This window comes from Ambystoma mexicanum, chromosome 12 (assembly GCF_040938575.1).
Source record: "Ambystoma mexicanum isolate Mex_15411 chromosome 12, UKY_AmexF1_1, whole genome shotgun sequence".
NCBI classification, from domain to species: domain Eukaryota; kingdom Metazoa; phylum Chordata; class Amphibia; order Caudata; family Ambystomatidae; genus Ambystoma; species Ambystoma mexicanum.
In genome coordinates this window covers 460,797,918-460,821,708 of record NC_090936.1, presented here as the reverse complement: position 1 = coordinate 460,821,708, position 23,791 = coordinate 460,797,918, and the positions used below count along the sequence as shown (strand labels likewise).

Below are 23,791 nucleotides of genomic sequence, written 5' to 3'. Positions count from 1 at the left end.
TGCAGGTGCTACAGTACCATTGTATGAGGCTGGCCTTCAAGGCTAGATGGCCACTGTTTCCGGATGAACCCCCAACGCACAATTGCTTTATGTCATTATCCTGCCAATCGGGCACTAGTGTCTCCAAACTGTACGCAGTAACACAGGAACATATGCCCACATTGAACATGATCAAAACATCTTGGGAGGGAAACATGGGAATAACCATAGAGGACAAGAAGTGGATGAAATACTGTGAATTAACCAAGAAGGTGTCTATCAATTCAGGCCTCCGCCAGATACAATTTAAAATGCTGAACAAACTGCATTACACTCCTGTAAAAGTAGTTAAATTCACAGAAAACCATGCAAGCAGTTGCCAGAAGTGTGGGAACGAATGTGCTGACTCATTTCATATGTACTGGGAGTGCCCACGCATCCAAGAGTTCTGGGGAAAAGTGGCCGAAATACTGCAGAAGATAACAGTTACCAGCATACCTCACACCTCAGAAACATTTGTTTGGGGATATTGGCAAGAAGTCAGAGGTAACCAGAAGACTGTTTAATGTGGCGTGCGCAGTGGCTAAGAAGTGTATACTTTAGAACTGGAAAAGCCTGCACGTACCAAGTGTAAATAATTATTTCAAGGAATTGACATACGTTAATGAGTGCGAGGAACAATTCGTAATGACACTCCCAAGCGCAAGCAAACCCAAAGACATTTGGGCCCCGTTCAGAGTATACCTGTGTGAGCTAGCATCTGCCGAAAAAAGTCCTGCAAGGGCTGGAAATGCACAGTAACTGTAAAAGTGTTTAGATGGTGTGTAAAATTTTGTGTTCCGTTTAAGTCAAGATTGATTATGTAATGATGTGTTGTTGCAGTCAAGTGTACCGCAATTAATAAATAAAGTTTAAAAAAAAAACACTTAAAGGTGCTATTGCACATTGTTATAAATGCTGATCACAGTAAACAGCCTGTGAGCTCTAGATACGAGACACCATATGGAAAGGGTTCCGGTACAAACCTAACTCGGAAAGGAAACGAGAAAAAAAAAGATATAGGGAATAATTTGAGAACTCTAGCAGACCCAGGTAGAATGGTACATAATCGAAACCCAGTACATGTGATGTGTAACAAAACTCAATCAGGGGGTGTCTATGAAATAATGGATTCATTAACCAATAAATGCAAGCATTGTGTATATTCAACTAGAAGATGTTACTCCGTCATACGTGAGGACATCCTCCATGTATGAAGATGCCTATGACTGTAGATGACAAGCATGACTATCTGAATTGAGCTAAGAAACAGCTTACTGCTACAAGGCTTACTGGCAATTGAGTGCAGAATTTACCCACCCGAGGCTCCTAAATCAAACTTAGAAGCTTACTGCCTCTAATTAATGAGGGGCCCAGAATAGCAAAGGAAATTGTGCAAGATAATTCAGCTGGAATAGTCACAAGAAGGAAGAATAATAATACAGTGCCTGCACCAACAGAAAATACAGTCAAACCCTAGATCAAAAAAGTCTGTCTCTAATGATGGGCTGGACTATATTGATTGACTACCTCTCGGTGGAGGTAACCTGGATTGAATAACTTGATTGGATTGCCCAACAGAAAACACTAGTACACTGGTCTGGTTACTTTCAGGGAATATTGCTGGATTAGCAACACACATGGAAGATACTTGGTGCAGATTTATGAGGAGAAACCACAATCTGCTTCCAAAAAACATGGCGGTTGCATCCCCCATGGAAACAGGCCTGTAGTTAATGGGGTGATAAGGAAAACAAGTGGGGGCCCAACCATACGGATAGATTTCTCACTCACTGCAAGTGTTAGACAGAATAATACTGACTGTTGTGATCTGCAAGAGCTACTGACAGAGAGGGGACAGAACAGTTAATAAATCATAACAGACCCAATAAGGTATCTGGTATGTAAATTATGTACATGGTGAAGCAGTGACTTGAGGAATGGAAACAAGTTTAAACTATCACTAAACATTCTACTATTAGGTGATTTTAATCTTCAATGCAAAACCCAGAACATCACTGATGAATGTTATCTTAATGGATTAAGATAATGCACAGGAAATCCTAGATTTGACAGCTGGGCCCCCGAAGCATTTTAAGGAATATGCTGGTCAAGTGGATTGAATTATGTATAACCTTGAACTACAAGTATGTAATTTTCAAATGGCAGAGGACAGCCCTGTGGTTTCTACCTATGTCTCAGAAGGTAAACAGTTTCATATTGATTATATTTTTAAGTAATCTGTTAGACTGGCATATACTCAAATGTTTCAGTCTTGTAGCATTATGAGAGCGATCGCAGGCTGCTTACATTTGAATTAGATCAAAGAGGCAGCATCAGGGACTAACAAAATGACCAGAGAAATTAGAAAAAAGTAGTAAACATTCAAGGGCATTCAGGAAAAGCTATCAAATGGAAGCACAAAGATCTGGAGACAACTATGCCTGAAATGTACACAGCTATTCGCCCTATATTGAAAATCGGTTTCAATAATGACCATTTATCAAAATATAAAATGTTAAGAGCATATAAAGACCTAATGCTATACACTCCTTGCTCACAAAACAGTAGATTGGTGGGAAAGTCTACTGTTAAAAGAATTGAGTGGCTCGATAAGGAATGTCAGAAAGCTAAACAAGAAGGGAGAACCTGAAACATGTGGATGAATAGAACAGATCATTTCTACTTGCTGCCTCGAATGAGTATCCAATCTGTAAATAGTTATGCATTTGTTAGAGGCTTGCACCGCTCTCTCTTTGTTCATTTTCTAAATGCCGCAGTGCGGCTTGCAATCATTTTAAATGCCGCGGTGCGGCAGGAAATCATTCCTATGCTGACTTACTTTCTGCACTGCATGCGATTGTTCTTGGTATCCAAAAATCAAGGTAATAGCTTCTGCGTGTCATGCAATAAAGCCGCAAGTGTTCTCCGTTCGTGTTGACATTGACAATGCCGTTGTCCGGGAAACGGTTAAGGCTGATCGGTAATTCTGCCTTTGTAGTATTTCCTGTTTACTCTGGGCACCATCTCTACTAGGTGGTAGCCCAACATAGTGTTGAGCCTCAGATAACCCAAGAGTGAACTACACTCTACCGAACTATTCCCAGTCACAAGTGGATATTAAAAGGACACAGGTCAGTTTTGTCATCAAATGATGAATAGTCACAAAATTAATAATATTGAAACTTAATGTAAGGCTTATACCGATTTATTCTGTTTATTTTCAGGGAATTAAAGTTGAAAACCGTAGCTGATGAAGGGCTAGTCCCGAAACGTGCCGTATAAAATTTCTAATCCGAATGTACAAAATGTCTATTCTGAATTGAAAGACACTGGTTTATATTGAAAACGAAATGAATTTTCAGTTCTTAATGTAAAAAAATGACGATTGAATGTCGAAATTGTCCAAATCTAATGTATTGAATGAATTTTGTTTACTTTCAAGATATTCTGTTCTAATCAAAATGTGTAGTCTTTGAAATGTATATATTTGAATTATATCAGTGTGGCATCTTCAAGTAAATTAACAGACTTAATCCACTGAGAATTTCTTTACTGTTACTACTGACCACGGTCAGACAAAAGTGTGCCCCGTGTCTGCCCACCTGTGCAAAGGTGGACCATCCTCTGTTTCATTTGTCATAAAGGTCTTGTAGCAGAGACCCACACAGGAGCACCTGAATCATTAAGTAAAGTAATTTATTATGGAATTTACGAATCAGTTAACCTAGAAAGTAAGGTAGTGCACCTCTACACTGTATGTTTATCATCTTTACACAGGACACCCTGCTGAATCTACATCACTACAGATAAATTAGCCGATTCCTTTCCTGCCCTTGACCACACAGCTAACGTAACGTTCCCAAGTATGGGTATGTGATCAGCATAACCTGCAACCAAATCCGTAAGTCTGCTTGTAACATCACTTTAAGCCTACCACTTATGTAACCACCATCTTAAGCATGCATTATCCAAGATCTGCATTATCTGTAACCAATTTTCGTAAGTTTACCATCATGATATATACCATGTACTAACTGTAACCATAATCTTAAGTGAATGTGCCCAGTTGCCTGTGGGTTAGGTGTGCAATACAAATGTAATAATAAATAAAAAATAAATAAACATTCTTGTCTCTGCACCAATCACAAAACGTATTCCAACGGCAATGGTACAGAGAATTTGTTGCTGATCGTCTTGCCGAAAGCAACCCCTCCATCACGTCATCCGGGAGATCCTAATCCTTGTAGCTCAACCTTTCAGAAACCAAGTGTGAAGGCTGAGAGTGTTGACCTCTGGATGGAGAACCCAACCCTCCTCTCGCGAGAGAAGATTCTCCCTTTGTCGAAGACTTATCAGAGGACAGATGGACATAGCCAGAAGGTCTGGGTACCAGGTTCTCCTGGCCCAATCCGTTGGAATGAGGATCACATGGTTTCCGAACCTTCCAATTACTTGAAGAATGACAGGGACTGGAGGAAACTCATACAGCAGAGGGAATTCCCAATCTACCACAAACACGTTTCCTAGAGCTCCTCTCTGAGGAAATTCCCTGGAGCAGTACAGTTCGCACTTCCGGTTGACACTGGTCGCAAACAGATCCACTTGAGGGGTTCCCCAAAAGGGCGAAGATCTCTTGAAGGACTTCCTGAGCTAGTTCCCACTTGTGGGACACTGTGCGCTGCCTGCTCAGAGTCCGCCGCCGTGTTCTGCTCTCCGGCTAGGTGAACTGTCGACAGAGAGATTCCTTCTTGTATTGCCCAGAACCAGAGCTGCATTGCCTCTCTGCACAGTGGTAGTGACCCTACGCCTCCTCTCTTGTTGAGATAGTACATGGCCACTGTGTTGTCAGTCATTATCTGGACATTCTTTCCCCGTACAGAGGGCAGCAAGGCCTTCAGCGCTAGTCTGATTGCCCTCAACTCCAAAAGGTTGATGTGTAGTTTGGTGCTCCGATGGAGACCAACGACCGCTGATTGTCAAGATCGTTGGTGTGAGCTCCCCACCCAGTGAGTGAGGCATCCGTCACTACTGTTATCTCCGGCCATGGTTGCCAAAAAGATTCTCCCTTGAGAATATTGTCCTTGCAAGCCCACCATAGCAGATCTTGAGCCACTCTGGCTGCAACTTGCAAAAGATCTGACATATTCCCCAAAAATTGGGACCATTGAGCCCTGAGGGCCCATTGAAGGGATCTCATTCTCAATCGAGCTTCCGAAAAATGCAGGATGGCATGAGGCCGAGCAACCTCAGATAATTGAAGGCCGGCAGATGCTGGGCATTCTGGAACTTTGTCACCATCTGCAGAATGTGTAGAGCTCTCACCTCGGGAGGCAAAGCTTTCCCAGAGGAAGTATCCAGGACTGCTCTGATGAACTGGAGCTTTTGGAATGGTATCATTTGTGACTTCTAGTAATTGAGGGAGAAGCCCAGTCTATGTAAGAAGTGGCAGGTCATAGTCAGATGTTCCTGGGCCCATTTGGGTGAACTCGCTCCAATTAACCAGTCGTCCAGGTAAAGGCAGACATGAATCCCCCCTCTCTAGAGACTCGCTGCCACTACAGCCATCAACTTGGTGAAGACCCTCGGACGGAGGTCAGCCCGAATGGCAGAACTCAAAACCGATAGTGAGAACCGCCAATCACGTACCTCAGGTACTTCCTGTGCTTGAGATGGATCGGCACATGAAAGTAGGCATTCTGAAGGTCCAATGATACTAACCAGTCTTGGCGCTGGAGAGCCGGAAGGATCTGAGAAAGGGTTACCATCTTGAACTTGTCCTTCCTAAGGAACTTGTTCAAGTGTCTTAAGTCCAAGATGGGTCTCAATCCTCGATCCTCCTTTGGGATGGGAAAATAAGGGGAGTGCCAACCCTTGCTCCTCTCCGCTACAGGTACATGTTCAATTGCACCTTTCTCTAGCAGGGTTAAAATCTCCTGCACAAGGAGTGGGTGTGGAATTTTGGTAGAGATGGCTCTAGTGGATGGTCCCGAGGCCTTTGTTGAAAAGGAAGGCCATAACCCTGAGCTACTGTCTCCAGTGACCAAGCATCTGAAGTAATGCCCGCCATTCGTTCAGATGCTGAGAGATCCTGCCTCCCACCGGGGTCTTGTGGGTCAAGGCCTCAGAGTGGCTTTGCGGCAGCAGCGGCTGAAGGGACAGTTGCTGCTGCTGGGGCTGATCAAGCACTGTTTCACCTTCCACCAGGAGGACATTTTCTTTGCTGTCCTCTGACTAGCCTGCCCTCTTGGTCTTCCAAATGAGGTGTAGAATCGAAAAGGACGACCCCTCCAGCAAGATGAGTCCGAGTAGGAGTGTTGTTGAGGTTGTCGTATGGAGGCACTAAGAGACTTAGCCACCGCCTTGGAGGTCTACAGCTTCTCCAAACTTGCATCTGCCTTGCTGCCAAACAACCTCAAGCCGTCAAAAGGCCTATTGAGTAGTCTGTTGAGAGTGCGTTCAGCCTGAACAGCTGTTGCGAGCTACCTTGATGCTGTTTTGTGAGAGGTCACTGCACTGATATTGTGCTATTTGTTTGCTGCATGTGGAGCTTGGGACATTGCGGCTGCCCAATGTCATGAATGAATTCCTTGGAAAAATACCAGACTTCCACTTTTGCGCTCCAAATATAAATTTTATTTGATTGATTACACAGTTGATGCAATACATTGTTTCTCAGTTGTGAGGGTTATAAAGTTCACCCTCAGTTGATTCAATACATTGTTTCTCAGTTGTGAGGGTTATAAGGTTCACCCTCTTCCGCCTTTATCGGCCTCTTTGGTTACGATGTCACGATTCTTGCTGAGGGCTTGAATTGCAACTCTTTCTTCTTTTGTGAGATTGAATTGTTTCCTTGTGATACTTAGATTTTGAGTATAGACTTTTCTGAGATCTTTTTCTACTGCCAGTGTGAAGATGTCCACTATATTTTCCATCGTAGTGTGTGGTGTAAAAGAGGATTTGGTTTTAAGTTTGGATGTTGCTGTTTGTCCTGTATCTATATCTAGATCTGTTGTGAATGTTTCCATTGTATGTCTTTCTTCGATATCTCCTATGTTGAGCAGATTAACAGTGTGTTCTGTGTCTTGTATCGTCAATTCCGATATTGGCGGTTTTGGGATTCCAATTTTCTTGTCGATTACTATGTTTGCAAATGTCTACTGAATTTGTAGAGATCCACATATGTTGAGAAAAAGTCCAGTTTGTTGGTTGGACTAAAGGACAACCCTTTGTTCAGTGTTGAAGAAAGTTCTTGTGTAAGTTCCATGTCTGAGAGATTGAGGACTAAATTATTTTCTGATTTGAGTTTTTTGATCTTGTCCACATTCCTCTTGAGTTGTCTCTTGTTGTTTATTTTACTCCCCCTCTTGCCCCGTTTGGTTGGCCACCATTTGTGTCTTCCTGCTGCATATGTTGATTTCTTAATTGTTGTGTACTTTGGTACAATGGATAGGATCTTGCTTGTCGGTGTTTCTGAAATTCCTCTAAAAAAGAGTATGGGGTAATGTCTCCTGTTCTGGTTTCATCTTCCTGGGATTCTATAGATTTGTCAATGTCACTGTCTGGCTCTGATGATTTCGAAGTAGTTTCTTGTGGTTTTTTTTAATGTTGTGAAGCTGCTGATTTCCTAAATTGTGTTTTACTTGTTGAGTAGTCTGGCCTGCACGTCCGGTGCGAAGCCAGACTTTCTCAGCCACGCAAACTTGTCTAGCACTGTGCTAGATGCCATGGATCTGCTTATGCTATCAGCAGTGGCCAGTCCTGATTGAAGGCATTCCCCATAGTCTCCTTTCCATCTTTTACAATCGCGAGAAAACCATCTCTCTCCTCGCCCTCAGAAATGTGTTCAGCCGCTGCAGTAATACAATCCCAGAGGGTGTATGTGAATCTTGCAAGTGTGCAAGTGATGTTTGTTGACTTTAAGGCCATGCTGCCCAAAGAGAAAATCTTGGAAGACCAGGCATCAATTCTCTTATTGTCCCTATCTGGGGGATTTGGACGGTATGCCGATTGTCTAGTGGATGTGGCTTCCTGAACTACTAAGCTCTAAGGTGTAGGATGTTAGGTTAAGTATTCAGGGTCAGAAGAAGAGGGCCTGAATTTTCCTGCACATTTTTTATTTACCGCTGGTCCACAATCTGGGGTTTCCCATGCGGCCGGCTTCTGAAGGGCAGTGTGAAAAGTAAGGACAGGATCCTTTGGATGACCTCCACTGAGAATATCTGTCATGTCGTCTTGCTCAGAAACGGGAAATTTCTATTCCACCCCATGAATTCTACCACCCTATTCATAAGATTCCTATATCCCAAGTCTGCATGGTCAGCAGGGCCGGGTTTATCAAATTCCAATTCAGGAGACGTGTCTAGACCGCTAGCTGTTTGCAGACATTCAAAGAGGTCAGCCATTTTGGAGTGAGGATCAATTAGTTCCTCAGGAACATCCCTTATACCATATTTTACCCCAGAAGGGGAAATCTCTTCAGAAGATTGTTCTTCATAAATAGAAGCCATAGACTTGAAAAAGTCTCGTCTAGGCACAGGGTGAAAAATGATACCCGTGGATTCTGAAGGCATAGACCTTGACTTCGACAAAAGGCGTCGATATTGGTGCCGGAATCAGCGTTGACCTCGACAAAGGCGTCAAAGTTGTCGACGCAGGCTTCGACACAGTCGAAGGAGCTTTGGATGCAAGAGCCTTCGAGAGAGCCGATCGACGCTGTCCTCGACACTGGCGTCGAGTAAGTCTTCGACAGATGCGTCGAGGAGACCTTCGACACAGACTTCGAGGGTGGATTGGTACCTGACGCCATTATGTCTGGTGTTGCCTCCGATTTATGCACCGGTAGGGCTGTCTTGCTCTTTTTATGAGGTGTCGGAGAGGTTTCTCTCAACAAGACCCTTGACGATTTTTTAGCTGGATTTAGAGAGTCTAGTCTCTGACCTCCCTCTGTCACTCTTCGAATGAGCCGGGGCATGGCCTTCACGCGATCTCTTCTAGGGGGTCTGGCCAGCGTTCTCAAAGATTCGCATCATCAAGGCTCTGGAGACCTCCCATTTCCTAGGGGAATCGTGCTTTGAAGGACATTCGATAACCCTTGTATAGGACGACGACGAAGGAGATCGGAGACACCTCTTCTTCACCTTCTTCAAAGAAGATTAAGCTTTCCGAGGATTCCTCCCCCACCGCCAATTTACCACTTCATTCCTTGAGAGCTTTGTTGGTCATGGCTTGACAGGAACCGCATTAGTCAACTCGATGGTCAGGACCCAAGCACCAGAGGCAAACTCGATGGGGGTCAATAACAAACATTTTCTTCCCGCATTTCTGGCACTTTTTAAAACCAGTTTTGGGGGTAGAAGGATTTGATGATTTAGACATTGTCGAAAGACTGAAGTGCCGTTTTCGTACACAGGAAGCGTAAGCTGACTGATAAACAGAACTGAAGCCAACGGGCGCGGCTCGAGACCTTTATACTGCGGGTGACGTCGATGCTCGACGGCAGCCCTCGAGGGACATAGACGCCGCGACCATGAGCACAGCGCCCCCTGGAGGAAAAAATAATTCTGAAGCAGCAAAGCTGAAGATACAAATATATCTAAGATGAGGAATACGTGGGAGGCCACAATCCATTCGAAGTATCCTTTCTGAAAATAGCTTTATTTCATGAAGTGTGTACAAAAATATCTATAAACTAATTTACAATACATGTGGTCCTCTCATTCACTCTATATCATTTAAAAATGTCTCCGGATTATCTTCCTACACAAAATTCATTATGCAACTCCTCTGTAAATTACAGTATTATATCCCAAACAAGTGAGTAGTATTACATTTAGAACACTTACATATCAACTGTGTCACTATTCTGCAAAAAGGGTCTGCGTACAGTCAATGATTTTGCTCCAAAAATATACTACATATCATTATGCAAAGCACTCAGCATGTTTGTTTCAGTTCATAACCTGTTATTACAGAACCTTCATCAGGAGTATAAATCATTTTCAAATCATATATATATATATATAGATATACATATACACACATCAATTCAAAGGAACTCTACTGGGTAGGTGAGGTTTCCTTCTTTTTAAAATAACTTTTCCGTCTTCTGTTCACACACATTGGATTCAACTAGAAATCTTTATGTAAAAGTCTGCAGGTGACATACATACACATATATATATATTAATATCAACGTATATCCAAGGTTGTAAGGAAATATTTCTCTTTAGATTTTATGGAGCCGCAAAATTGCTTTAGCTTTTCAACAGATCCCAACCTTTTACAAAGAAGTGAATCCTACAGCTTCACTCCCCTGGTCTCTTGCTCATTTTGTCATGGGGGAACGGATCGGTCCTTCTGACTGTCAGTACTGGGAAACTGTTTCCCTTTTGTCTTTTTTCCTTTTAGGTAACTTTTTAACAGTGCACACAGCATCTTAAAATGCAGTGCAGGTATTCCAAGATGGCCGCCGGCTGTGGAAGTCGTGTCTGGTTCCTGCCAGGCCGCCAACAAAAAAGCACCACAAGTGGAGAATTCAGAGCGTTTTGGCACCGGACACACACCCGCAGCCACCGAGTAGCAGCGGGCACTAAAGCGACCCGAAATACCCCCAGCAGGACCCCCACTGAGGAGACAAGCCCTCGAGAGAAGCGAGTGCCCCTCCCCCACCGAGGGAGGCCCCGGCAGACAACCAGAAGAGGCTGAGCGTGGACAGAGCCAGAGGAGAGGAGCGCACAGTGGCCCTGGGTGCGAACGTTTTCCTGCCAACTCACCCCCACAGGAGAACAAAAAGTCACTCCGACGTCCGGGGAGTCCCGCACGCCTGCCTTGGAGGTGCACCCCGCCCATGACAGGGTGGTCGCAAATCACCACACGGATAAGCGGAGAAGGGCAGGAAACCAGGCGGGCCCGAGCAGATCCCCACAGGGACTCCCACGCAGGGGACACCAGCGCACGCAGGAAAGCCTGCGGATCCTACCTGTGCAGCAACCAGCCCGGCACACAGGACCTCGGCACATAAGGGAGACAGGCTTGAGGAGGAGGCACCGTCCACGGGCGCGCCATGAGGGCACCAGCCGCGGAAGAGAGTAGACCCGGAGACTTATGTGAGAGCACCAGCACTCCCTTCTCCCCACTTCATAAGGGTCCAGATGGGTGCGCACAAACAAGGCACTGCTGCCGGAACAGAGGCGCGGCGGCACCCCCCACACCTCCCGTCATCTTCATTAACCTAACAAAGCGCAGAGGGGGCCGCAGCTCCTTGGGAGGGTGCACAGGACTCCACCATAACAGCAGGCAACCAACATAGTCAAGGAGGGAACAGGAAAAGACCTAATACTCTCCCCACATCAAAGCAGACCTACGCCCAGCGGCTCAGTGACCCCGGTCACAAGCACAGAGTGGGAGGGGAAAACAACCATATACATTGGAGAGATTTCACTGCTGCCCCACCACAGGCCCCCAGGAGACATCCAGAGACAATACAGGACACCCATAATCAGAGAAAGATGTCAAGGGCAAAAGGGGAAGGGGGCGCTTCTCAAGCCGCGTCGCAAGCTCCCAGACAGGACTCAAATCTCCTCCATTTGTGGTCTTCAGAAGCCATGGCGATTTCAAAGGATAGGGCTGCTGAAGAACTCACAATGGACACCACCCCCCAAACCAGTGCACCCTTCCACCGACAAAGGACGTCATGCATGCCTGGTTTGTGGAGCTGCAGGACAAGTTCATTTCCACTGTACAGGACCAATTTACCTCAATGGGGAACAAAATAAAGCAGGCAGTCCAAGAGTTGAAAATAGGCGTGGCCAAGCTGGAGGAAAGGACAGACACCATAGAGAGAATTGTGCAAAATGTAGAAGAGGAAGCTAAACAGAACAGTGAAACGCAGGAACACCTGGTTCGGTTAACCCATAACCTAGAAATTCAGTGTGAAGACTTGGAAAACCGCTCCCGCAGATCCAATATCCGCATCAAGTATATGCCCGAATCGGTGTCAGACAAAGACCTCAAGAGTGCGGTACAAGAAGTATTCAGAGATATAATCGAGGCGCAAGAAGCAGAGAACATCGGGATCGACAGAGTCCATAGGGTGGGCCCAAAAAGAACAGGCGCCCCAGGGGAAAGACCAAGGGACGTACTAGCGGCCCTCTCATCATATCCACAAAAGGAACAGATCCTAAGGAAAGCGAGGCAGCTAGAGCACATAAGGATGAATGGGGTGGAAATACAATTATACCAGGATCTGGCCTCAGCAACACTATTACAAAGGGGGGGGGGGGGTGATGGCCCTACTGGTGAGGGAGCTGGTGGCGAAAGAAATAAGATACAAATGGACGTTCCCATTTGGTCTACTGTTCGAGTGGGAAGGCAAACAGAGAAGAGTGACCACCAGTGAGGAAGGACTTCATATAATGGACCTGCAAGCGGAGGAGTCAGATATGAGAGGCGTCAGGACCAAGGGGGACCCGCACAAGAGGCAGAGAAGATGGGAAGTAATGCGGCAAAAAAAGAAACAAAAAGGCTGGGGGACAGCAGGGCATCCTGCAGGGGTGTAGTTGAAAAATCCAAACAAAAATCCACAGCTCAATCTCCAGCTTGGAGAAGGCAGGAGAAGAGAAACCAGTGGAACCTCGGAATACCAGATGGTCTGCGGCCCGGCGGGGGACCCGGAAGGAACACTATCCAGGTCTGAGGATGATGCAGGGTTTAGGACCCCACGCAAAGTTAATCCGTGTCTTGTGAGGGCAAGGAGCGATAGGCCCAACGCCCTAGCAACCTTAGGTGCCTGGGCTCTTCTCGGGATCAAAGTTGAGTTATTGTTAACAGTTGGGGGGGGGGGGGAGATGGGTAGGTTGGTGGGGGCGGGGGGAGACCGGGAGGGGGGACTCCAGAAGACAGAAGGGATAACATCATGCAGGATTGATAGCAGTTGCAACAGACTAGACGAGATGGGGAAGTTCAGAATCTTTTCACTAAATGTAAGGGGGCTGAATTCACCGGCGAAGAGGAGGGAGAAGGCGGACATCCTGCTCCTCCAGGAGACACTTATAAGCCCAGGATAGAAAGAAGGTACACCTCAAAGGGTACACTGTTTGGGCGAAGGCGAATGCAGGGGGGAAAAAAGAGCGGGAGTGATGATTGCGGTAAAAAGGGGATTGGTGGCAACCCTCAGATACACAGGTAGACAGGGAAGGGAGGTTTGCATTTGCAAATGTCTCAATAGAGGGTCTCAGGCTTACCCTAGCGGCAATATATTCACCAAATTCTGGGCGGGACGGTTTCCTCCGAGACACCCTGGGGAAACTAGAGGGATTTGCGAAGGGTGAGGTAATACTGGGAGGAGATCTGAACATGGCCTGGCAACCAAGGTTGGATAGGAGTGCGGGAGGATCGCATGGTCAGGGGGGCCCGTCCAAACAACTCAAGCAAAAGATGTAACAGTTGGCATTGCGCGACGCCTGGAAGGAGTTGAAGGGACAAGCAAGTGGATTTACGTATTACTCGCACATGCATAACACGATGTCGAGGAGAGATTACTTCTGGGTGTCGGTGGGACTCGGGATGATACAAGGAATAGATATGGGCTCTATAGCGTTATCAGACCATGCCTCGCTATGGCTGGACATCCAGACCCCCAGTAGAGGAAGAGGCCTCTGGAGGTGGAGGTTGCCATCCGATATTCTTACGGACCAGGTGTTGGGAGAAGCAGTAGGGGACACAATTAAAGAATTTTTCGAACTGAATGACAATGGTGAGGTTCCTCTGGGGACCGTATGGAAAGCCTTCAAGGCAGTAATTCGTGGACACATGATCGCACTAAAGGCCACCAAAGACCAGCAGAAGTATGAATGGGAAAGAACAATGGAGAAGAAAATAGCAGACATTCAAGGGGAGCTGGTAGTTCATCCCACAAGAAGCCTCAAGAAGGCATTGAAACATGTGCAAGGACAACTTGATATGCTCCGCAACAAAAAAGCAGATAAATCCCTCCTCTATCTAAAGCAAAGATACTATATGAAGGCCAACAAGGCAGACACATCTAGCAAGACAACTCAGAGAAAAACAGAAATCAATGACTATTATGAACGTCAAAGATGCACACGGAAAGACACAAACACGCACCAAAGACTTAAGGGATGCCTTTAAGGCTTTCTATCAAGAGCTATATGCGACAGAGCATCCGAATGAAGAGAAACAAGACCGGTTCCTACAATCTCTCCCCATTCCAACAATTTCAGAGGAGGACAAAGTGGTCCTGGAATCTCAGATTACAGAAGAAGTCGTCCAGAGGGCAATAGCCGACCTCCCAAACTCGAAGGCACCAGGTCTGGATGGCTTTACAGCCCCCTTCTACAAAAAATAAGTGGACATTCTCATTCCAATCCTGACAAGGCTCCTTAACACATTCAAGGACAGCGGAAATGCAACTCCATCCATGAATGAGGCGAAAGTCCTAGTGTTTCATAAAACAGGTAAAGACCCCACTCTCCCGGGCTCGTATCGCCCTATTGCCCTGATAAATCTGGACGCTAGGATCTATACCAACGTACCGGCCACCAGACTATCGCCCCTCATTCCGATCCTAATAAACACAGATCAATCAGGCTTCATTCCCGGCAGGCAAACACATGATACTTTTAACAAGAATAATTCACCTGGTCGAACAAATAGGTATTACTCACACACCAGCAATATTGCTCTCACTAGATGCTGAAAAGGCCTTTGACCGGGTAGCATGGTCCATTCTATTCAAAACTCTGAAACACATGGGTTTTGGAGACCAATTCGTAAACATGGTCAAAGCCAACTACAACTCCCCATCCATAAGAATAGCAATAAATGGTGAAGTCACGGATAGGGTGGAGATTACAAGAGGCACTAAACAGGGATGTCACCTCTCCCCTCTCCTATATGCCATATTTCTGGAGCCTCTCCTAATTAAAATCAGGGAATCAATAGGGGTGAGGGGGATCGAGATGGCGGGTAGGCAACACAAAGTTATAGCTTACGCGGACGATATCTTACTGGCCCGGGAGGACCCTGGGAAATCCCTACCACAAACCTTAAAAGAACTGGAGGAATTCGGGGTGATCTCTGGCTTAAAAATAAACAGGAAAAAATCAGAGATCCTGTTCCTAGCAGGTGATAAGGGGACACTGGAAAACGTGGCGGGCTTGTTAGGTCTTAAAACAGCAGAGGAGGATATGAAGTACCTAGGGGTGACACTCGCACATAAGGTGGACAGGATGTAGAAGAGCAATTACCCACAGCTTTTGGCCAGAGTGAAGAAGGACCTAGATAGATGGTGCCCGCTAAGGGTCTCATGGTGGGGCAGAATCCAATCAGTAAAAATGAACATACTACCCCGGGTGCTCTAAAACTTACATGCCCTCCCAATAACAATCCCAAAATCCTTTATAGCACTGTCAAAGGCCATCTCGTCATACGTGTGGAACAGGAAACCCCCAAGGATTGCCAGAGCCATCCTCACGGCACGAACCAGGGCAGGGGGAATGTCACTCGCACATTTCAGGAAATACTATCAAGCAGCACAACTCTGGGTTCTGAAGGAGTGGCTGGAGGATGACCAACAAACAACTTGGGTAACACAAGATAGGGCTGTCGCCAGGACCCCCCTGGAGGACCTACTGTGGAAACAAACAGACACCCGAATCTTCGCATCAGCGAGGTCATGAAAAGCACTCTAGATGCCTGGGACGACCAAACCACGAGGGGTATTATGACCACCCCACTGGCCCCCTTCACACCCATATGCCGAAATCCACAGTTCCCACCGGGACAAGAATCTGGGGGCTTTGAAAAATGGGAAGCCGAAGGGTGCGGGAAAATTGGGGAAATGATCCAGGACAAAGAAATAAGAACATTTGCGGAATGTAAAAAATGCGGAACCTAACAGAGGCGGATAGGTAAATATGAGCAAATCAATCATCAGCTTACCACACCAGAGGTCTTTCAGGCTGCCACAAGGGACCTAACATAATTCGAAAAATTCCTAATAACCAACCAGGTGACAAAAAACTGGTGTCAACATTATATCACTTTATCAGTACACAAGAAGAAGAAATCAAATGGACATACATGAAGAAATGGGAAGGCACGCTGGGGGAAGAGATAACCAGACAGCAATGGGAGGAATTATGGGCAGGTATCCCAAAACTCACCCGGGCACTACAAACCAGAGAAATGTGGCTTAAAATAATCACTCAATGGCACTACACTACAGAGGCTCAAATCAAAGTATCTGGAAACGTCGGATCGCTGCTGGAGGGGGTGCCCGGAACCAGGCACATGGAGGCATATCTGGTGGGACTGTCAGGGGGTAAATAGCTTCTGGAGAGAAGTGCAAATGGAAATGACAAAAATATTCCCAGAGACTGGTCAAATGGGTGAGCGGGTGTGGCTGTGCGGATTGAAAGACCCACTGGCCAAGAGACTTCACAAAGCACGATGGAGAAGCTTCATGGGCCTAGTCATTGCGGCATGGGCAATGATTGCCCAAAACTGGAAAAAACAAGACCCGCCACTGATATTCACCTGGCTGCAAAAGGTGTGGTCACAAATGACCATGGAAAAGATTACGCACCACCTTCAGGACCAAAAGAACTCCTTCACTAAGGAATGGGGGACAGTGTTGGAATATTTGAAGTCGGACTACATGGAACAATGGTGCCCACACAACATCAAAGTATCAGACATATACAGCATATAAACTTTCCCGAAGCAAAACTGAATGGGACCCTAATCTTCCTGGGCCGGGGGAGGGGGGTGGGGGGGTGGTAGTTATGCGGGATTAATGTGTAGATGGTTTTGTATATGGAAAACAATAAAACTATGCTTAAAAAAATGCAGTGCAGTGGGCATACTTTTGTAACATACTAATCTTTTACACTTTGGATATTTGGTTACTTTTATATGTGCTATGTGCTTAAAGACAAGCTGGTGTCAGCATATACATTTTGTACTATTTTTGCATTATTTTTAGTGTGCACATTCGCGTTTACTGATTCTGGCTACTAAACGTGGCTAGTGCCATGAGATTTTGCGCTTGTCCTTTGGCTGTATTGTTGTTTGGCCGCCTTCCTTCCTTCTCAGGTCAGGAAATCCCTTTTATGTTCATGCATTCACCAGGGAAAGCTGCTGCTTTCACAGACTACTGCTGGCTTTGTTTGTGGACCCAGGAAGTGGGTAGAATTGTCGGGTCCCACTCCACATCCGTGGTGCCAGAGAGTCTTGGTCTCGGGCAAGAGTGGAACCCACAGTGATCCCCAATTGGACCACTGCTGGCTGTTTGAATGGTGAGGGCTTGGACTGGCTGCCAGATGTGATGTAGGATAAGAGGACTCCTGCAGCCATGTCTTCAAATCAGCCAGGTAGCCTTTGTAGAAGACCAAATGACTGAAGAACCATGGATGACTTCCAAAGAGGCCTGGCATCACTTACTGCGTTTGACCCGGTGAAGCCCTGCTGGACTACCCGATATACGAAGGTCCAGTGCAGTGCTTCAATCCTTTGACGAGTGAGACCAACTAGACTCGACACATTCTCGAGGTTCCAGCCATCCTGAGCATTGGGAAGTGACCCTGGACCACCTGGTGGACTGACAAGTTCAAGCTCTACAGTGAGCTACCTTAGTAGAATTGTTGCCGTTCCAAGTTTGTCGCCACAACTTTGGTGGTCGCCAGATCATGACACAAATAACTTCCTGGCAAGTTTCAACTTCCCAGCTTTCAAGGGATCCTGCTCTGAAAGATCTTCAAACATGACCAGAAAGATGCCTGCTGTCGCTCTTGTGTGGAAGCCATCACTGGAACTCTCCTTCCCCATCTGGTGAAGTGTCCTGAAGAGGTCTGCATCAGCGTCTTCTGAATTTCTTCTTTGAAAGGGTTGCACTGTGCTCCTGGAACCGACCGGAAGAATCCTTGCACCTGCAGCTCCTGAGCATATTCTACTGGATCCAACAGCGGGAAAACCTACCTCCAGCGGCTGTCAACCTGCCTAGTCACTAGGGCAAATCTGAGTCGGGGGTAAATTTCAACGCATTCACCTCCCCCTGTTCTCCTTATAATAAAGTTTGTTATACCATTCCATCGCCTTTTGATCATTCAATTTAAAAGCTGTATCTAAAGATAAATAGTTTTGCTGATGTAACATTGTTGAATTTTCTGGAACATTTTCACCACCACATTTTCTACATTTGTCCTCTCTCCTAAGAAAAAGCTTTGTGAAGTTTTGGGTATAAGGCCCCATACATCATAGGGATTGGACTAACAAATGTAGGTCTTAATTATCAAGAACTAGTTTAATTTCATTGCATAACTACTAATCTACTTTCAGTTGACCAAGTTATTGCATGGATTCCTAAAAACCTAAAGGTGACTATATTTCATAATTGAGTATCGAGTGATGTTACTACCCTTTTATTTCGTTTTCTAGTGTGTGTTTTTGGGCCTATAATAAAGTATTTTTGTACTTACTGTATTGGACATCGGACTCCACTCACTTTCTCCTGAGACTAAGCCTTGACCACTTAGCACTCATCTTGATTGGGTTTGGCTAACCTCTCAGAGGTTAGCCTGTTCACTACAACTAGGGTGGCCTCCTAAAATCTGTCCACCAATCCAAATTCTAGAAATACATCTGCACAGTTAGAATTACCTTTCCTGGTTTCAGTTACCATGAGGATGTCTTCTCTCAATTCATAATGGTTAGTCACTGGAGTATAAATGAGAGGCTTCCATTAATGGAAAGATATATAGATATAAATATATAGTATGGTCACGTGATGCCAAGACCTCAAGAATGGCAGTCATTTCAAACGAAACTAGAAGATACCTTTGTGCCTTAGGTCTTAATTCTTGCACAATTATGTTATCCTGTTTGTAACTTCAAAGAATCAGTATTCCATTAGTCCTTCAGTCTGAAAAAACCAAGACATCAGTAAATCTCATTTGAATGAGTGATGTTATTTAGAAATGTGTCATGTTGTATGTGTGTGTCTTTATTTACTATAAAACAAGGTTCTCTTTTAGACTCACCCCTGGAACATAGAAGTCATAAGCATTGAAAGGTCTTCATGCCATGCACGCTCATGCTTCATGCTAACCTCACTTCATTCCTGTTGTTAGCAGTACTAAAACTTTTTTTTTCTTTTAAACGGCCTTACATTTGGTACATCCAGTCTAAATTGCTGTACTCTGTTAATTTTGTGCTTAATCCTGTGTTTAGTGTGTGCCGTCACAGTACAGCCCTTTCTTTGCCCCCCCGGGGGGAGGGGCGGGGGGTTAGGGGTTCAATTTGAAGAGAAGAAAAAACACATTTATGTTCCAAAAAGACAGATAGCGGTCAGCAGTAATTAAATCTAGACCATTGCTGTATCAGTGACCCTGCATCCATTCCAGTAACCAACCTGAAGCCCTGATCCTCTGCCTAATCTCCAAAAAAAACCTCACTGTTGCCTCAGCCCTTGGACTAGTGGGACCAACTAGTTTCAATGCCTTTGAGGATTCTGCCTTTCTGAGCCTTCGGAAGTGTCCCTGGACTACCAGGTGGACTAACCAGCTCTCTCATGGACTGCATCACCTTTCCCAAAAACGTCAGTGGTCTCCAGTTTGTGCCACAAGTCAACTTCTCAACGAGTCCCAGCATGAAGGGATCCTCTACTGGAGCAGCTTCTGAGACCGCGACTGGAAGGACACTTGTCGTCACCTGTGTGCAGAGAATCACTGGAACTCTCTCCTTCCTCCAACCAGTGAAGTATCCTGAAGAGGCCTGCATCAGTGTTTCTGGCATTTCTTCATCACCAGAGGTTGCCATCTTGCAGCTGCACCTGTCTGAAAGAATCATGGAACCCGTAACTCCTCTGAACCTCTCTCTGGCACCAACAGTGGAAGATCGAGCCGCCAGTGACCCCAAACGATCCACAAGTCATCTGGAAAAATCAGAGTCAGGCGGTTAGTAAACGCAGTTCATCTGTTCCTCCCCGTCTTCCATAGTATAATATTGGTTATAAGACCCTTTGTCTTCTTAATCCATTCCACTCATCTATTGGTCATCGAACATGGGTCAAGTTTACTTCCACCTTGGTTAGCCTTGGGTCTGTAAGAAAGGAAAACACTTACCTTTGGTAAAATTGTTACAGAACTTTTAAAATATCACCAACACAAGCATATTGAAATCTACCTACAGAGACTTCATTCTGGTGAGAAACATGGTGGCTCCTGTGACTTTTAGGTATATGGGCCCATTCATATTAGGGTGTGGACTTCTTAAGATTATTGTCTTATGACCTGGTTTCATCATTGACTGCATCTAAAATACTGATCTGCTTTTGTGAGCAAAGTAATTTGATTTATATTTGACCCTGTGGTGACTGTATACAGTTGTATCTTGAGTGTTGTGCAAGACTACTTCCCGTTAGATTCATTTTTCTGTGTGTTCATAAGGACTATAACAAGTAATTGTATTCTATACCTGTCTAAATGGAATTATTGTGTGCCGTACTGTGTGGACTCATTGAGGGCCCCCGACGCCACTCTCGCGCTCCCGAGAATAAGCCTTGACTGCTCATCCACATACCTTGATTGGGTTTTGGTTAATCTCTCAGAATTCCCTGTGCAACATAACTAGGGTGGCCTCCATAAATGTGTCCACTAATACATATTCACCTGTTAATCCATCTTAATAGTTGCTTCGAGTCCAGTACAAGGAACTAGTCTCATCTCAGCCTAGAAAGGGGCGTGAGGGGGTGGCAAAATTCTGGCGGCTTCAATTGCCTGCAGGAACTTAAGGCACATGGCCTGTAGCAAAGGACTTTTCACCAAGGGTAGCGTCGCTGGAAACCCTCCGAACTCAGGAGCCCACAGAAAACTTGTCTCCCGTTCAGGAAGCTTGGAAAATATTGGACATACCTGAAAGGTAGATTCTGCAAAGTTTTTGATGTGAGCCAGGGGATGAGCATGGAAAATACTCATCCAACTCTTGAAATTCTTTCAGAGGGTGCGACGTGTAAAAGAAGAGCAGGCAATGCAGTGGTCTCAGGTGTGATATGCCTGTGACACCTCAAACACACATTGTGTGTCCGCTGCAGAAATGGAGCAGTCCCAGGAGACAACTTGAAAACACAGTCACAAGAGATTGAGGAAAATATTCAGTATTTCAATAATTTAGGTGCGGAGGAGGCACAGCTGCAGTGCAGCGCTCCAGTCCCTACCAGCGCAGAGAAAAGGACTGGAGTTTCGGGTAAGAGCATGTGCATGAGGGGTTCCAAGCATGGGGCGTGCCTGCCAGGAATGCATATGCACCACTGCTTTTCATTTGTTGGAAACAATCCGCTGAGCACCAAACTCTGGTTCCATCACAATTCCTGATCATGACCTACTAGCATGGAGGGAAAGGAACAGAACCTACAAGTAATTTGAGTGTACAGTACTACCCAGAATACAGAACACCTCTCCCATATGCTAATGGCCTATAAGCCAAAACACAATTTACACAGCCATGCTGGAAATAAGTGTCACTCAATCCTTGAGGATTACCTTCAAACTAATGTCTGTCCAGTAAATACGGTTATCGGTCACATCAAAGTCCAGCGCAGAAGCTTCCTTGACACCAGTCAGTGGAATAGCTACGTTGTTGTTGTTGGTTTCCAGAGAGATGCGTCTGATATCTGCCCTCCGAGAGAAAAGGAGGAAGGCTTCAGGCACAATGCAGGTCTTCATATCCCCGATTAGCTCCAGGCCAATGGGACATGCACAGCGTAGACCCTGAGGCCGATATAAGCAAAGATGACTACAATCTCCATTGTTGTCTGCACATGGATTGGAACCTAAAAAGAAGGGATAACAGAAGCAGTTAAAGACGTGTACACCTTGTCAGATTTTTCACAGCAGATATTTAAACTAAAGCAGTCATGCATTTTCCTCCTAAAACTAAAGATTGCATATAAGAAAAAAAAACATAACGTGTATGAACTGGTTTTTTTCCATGCAAAGTTAGCTTGGAAGTAACCAAGCACAGTACAAGAGGATACAATAATTGGTTATAAAACAGGTACAACATTATAGAAACTGTTAAAAAGGTAGAACCGAGGCACAGACGGTTAAAGGCAGTGGACATAGCGCAAGGCAGGAAAGGTAGGGTCTGAGTCAGAGCGGTCAACCGATTATCAGTCAGTGAGATTGGAAGGAGTCTTAGAATGTTCCTTAACTACAGGGAAGAGCGGGGCAGTCTGATGGCCGAGATTTAGAATTTGAATCCATATTCCAAGTGCAGAGAATTGAACAAGCAGTGGCACTGCCAACAGTTTTGGCGTTTGTGTAGGCATGAGAAAGGCATTCGCCAGGCACTTCTGTAGTGGTATTAACTGCCAATCGATAGCAACAGGTGCCAAATGGTGGGAATACCTGGGCATAGAATAACAGCGCCTGGCAAATGCTTAATACTTGTACACAAGCAAAAGTGGTTAGCTTTGTCGATTAGGATGGATTTCCAAAATCAGCCCTGGGAGGTCACCCTATTTATAGTAAACAGGGAATACACTGAGAGGTTAGACAAAACCCAAATCACAATAGTGTGAGAATGGTCTACGGCTACAATGAGTCCACACTGTAATACAAGTTAGACAGTAAAATGTCCAAATACAGCTATTTATTAGGCCTTTGACTACACAGCATATAAAGATCACAGGTAAATATGAATATGGGGCCTGATAAAATTCACAATTTCCAGTATATAGCTTCTATAGGCAAGATATTTCAGAAATGATGCAGTGGGCTGTGGTGGTGCTTTATAAACATTTTTAAAGTAATACTAATATTTACCCCAAAGCAGGTACATGCCCCACTCTATCCTCTTGTCAAGGCAAGTCCTAGGGCAGGATCTTAGCCCAGGTTCGATGATCAGAGGCCAGGAGAGAAGGAGTTGGGGAGTAGGACTTTACGCCTAATGTTAACCCATGGAGGATGGGGGGGCAGAAACAGGTAGGTTCACTTACACCCCTGACCCTGATTCTTCCAGATACAACTGCAGATCTTCGTGAATCTGTCAGGGGCACAATCTTCTGTGCTTGATTTGGATGAGGAAGGCCCAGTGGTGGCCATGCAGATGTTAGTATTTGTGTCAGGTGTTGGTCGGGTTGCACAGCTAACTGTTCCAGTCAGCTTCCAGAAGACAACCCCAGATGAGGAAAGATCCCGACTTCTGCAATGTAGACCCTCCAGGACACCGGACTGGATTGTACCAAAATTGTTCCAACGGCGGGCACCATGGTCAGGCAGCAGCAGGTGATCATACAGCAGCAAACAGAAGCAACACCAGCACAGCCGTTGTTGAAGTGAGACAGCTGAAAATGTGAGGACAGGCGATTGGTGGCACTGCTGATCTGTAAAATTCCATGGCTGTCGGAACGATGGCTGCAGCTAGGTAGCCCAGGCCAGAGCTGGTGCAAGGATACTTGCAAAGACTTCCAAGGCATAGATCCACGAGCAAGGGTTGAGACTGGTTGTTCCCACCGGTCCAAGGGTGGAAGCTCCAACAAGGGTCCTATGAGATCAGTTGGAGGAGCAGGGCTTCACCAGGCCAATCCCAGGAAGTGATGCTAGTCAGCTGCAGGGGTCGTCCTCTGGATGTCTGCGGGCTGCTCTTCTTAGTAGAAGTCTTTATTCTAATGATGATCTGTCAAAAAGTTGCAGGAGCCCACCTTTTACTCAAAATGCAGGCTGGGAGCAAGCTCAAGCCCCCCCCCCCCCCC

The 23,791-nt window shown here is 45.6% G+C and overlaps 1 protein-coding gene across 1 annotated transcript in view; it reads right to left on the bottom strand.

The window, feature by feature from the left end:
• The window catches only part of LRP6 (LDL receptor related protein 6), a 1,542,295-nt gene that overhangs the window by 787,582 nt on the left and 730,922 nt on the right, over positions 1–23,791 (bottom strand). Inside the window, exon 9 of the mRNA XM_069628714.1 lies at positions 21,579–21,868. Within this exon, the coding sequence (XP_069484815.1) occupies positions 21,579–21,868 (290 nt within the window). The remainder of the gene's footprint in view (positions 1–21,578; positions 21,869–23,791) is intronic.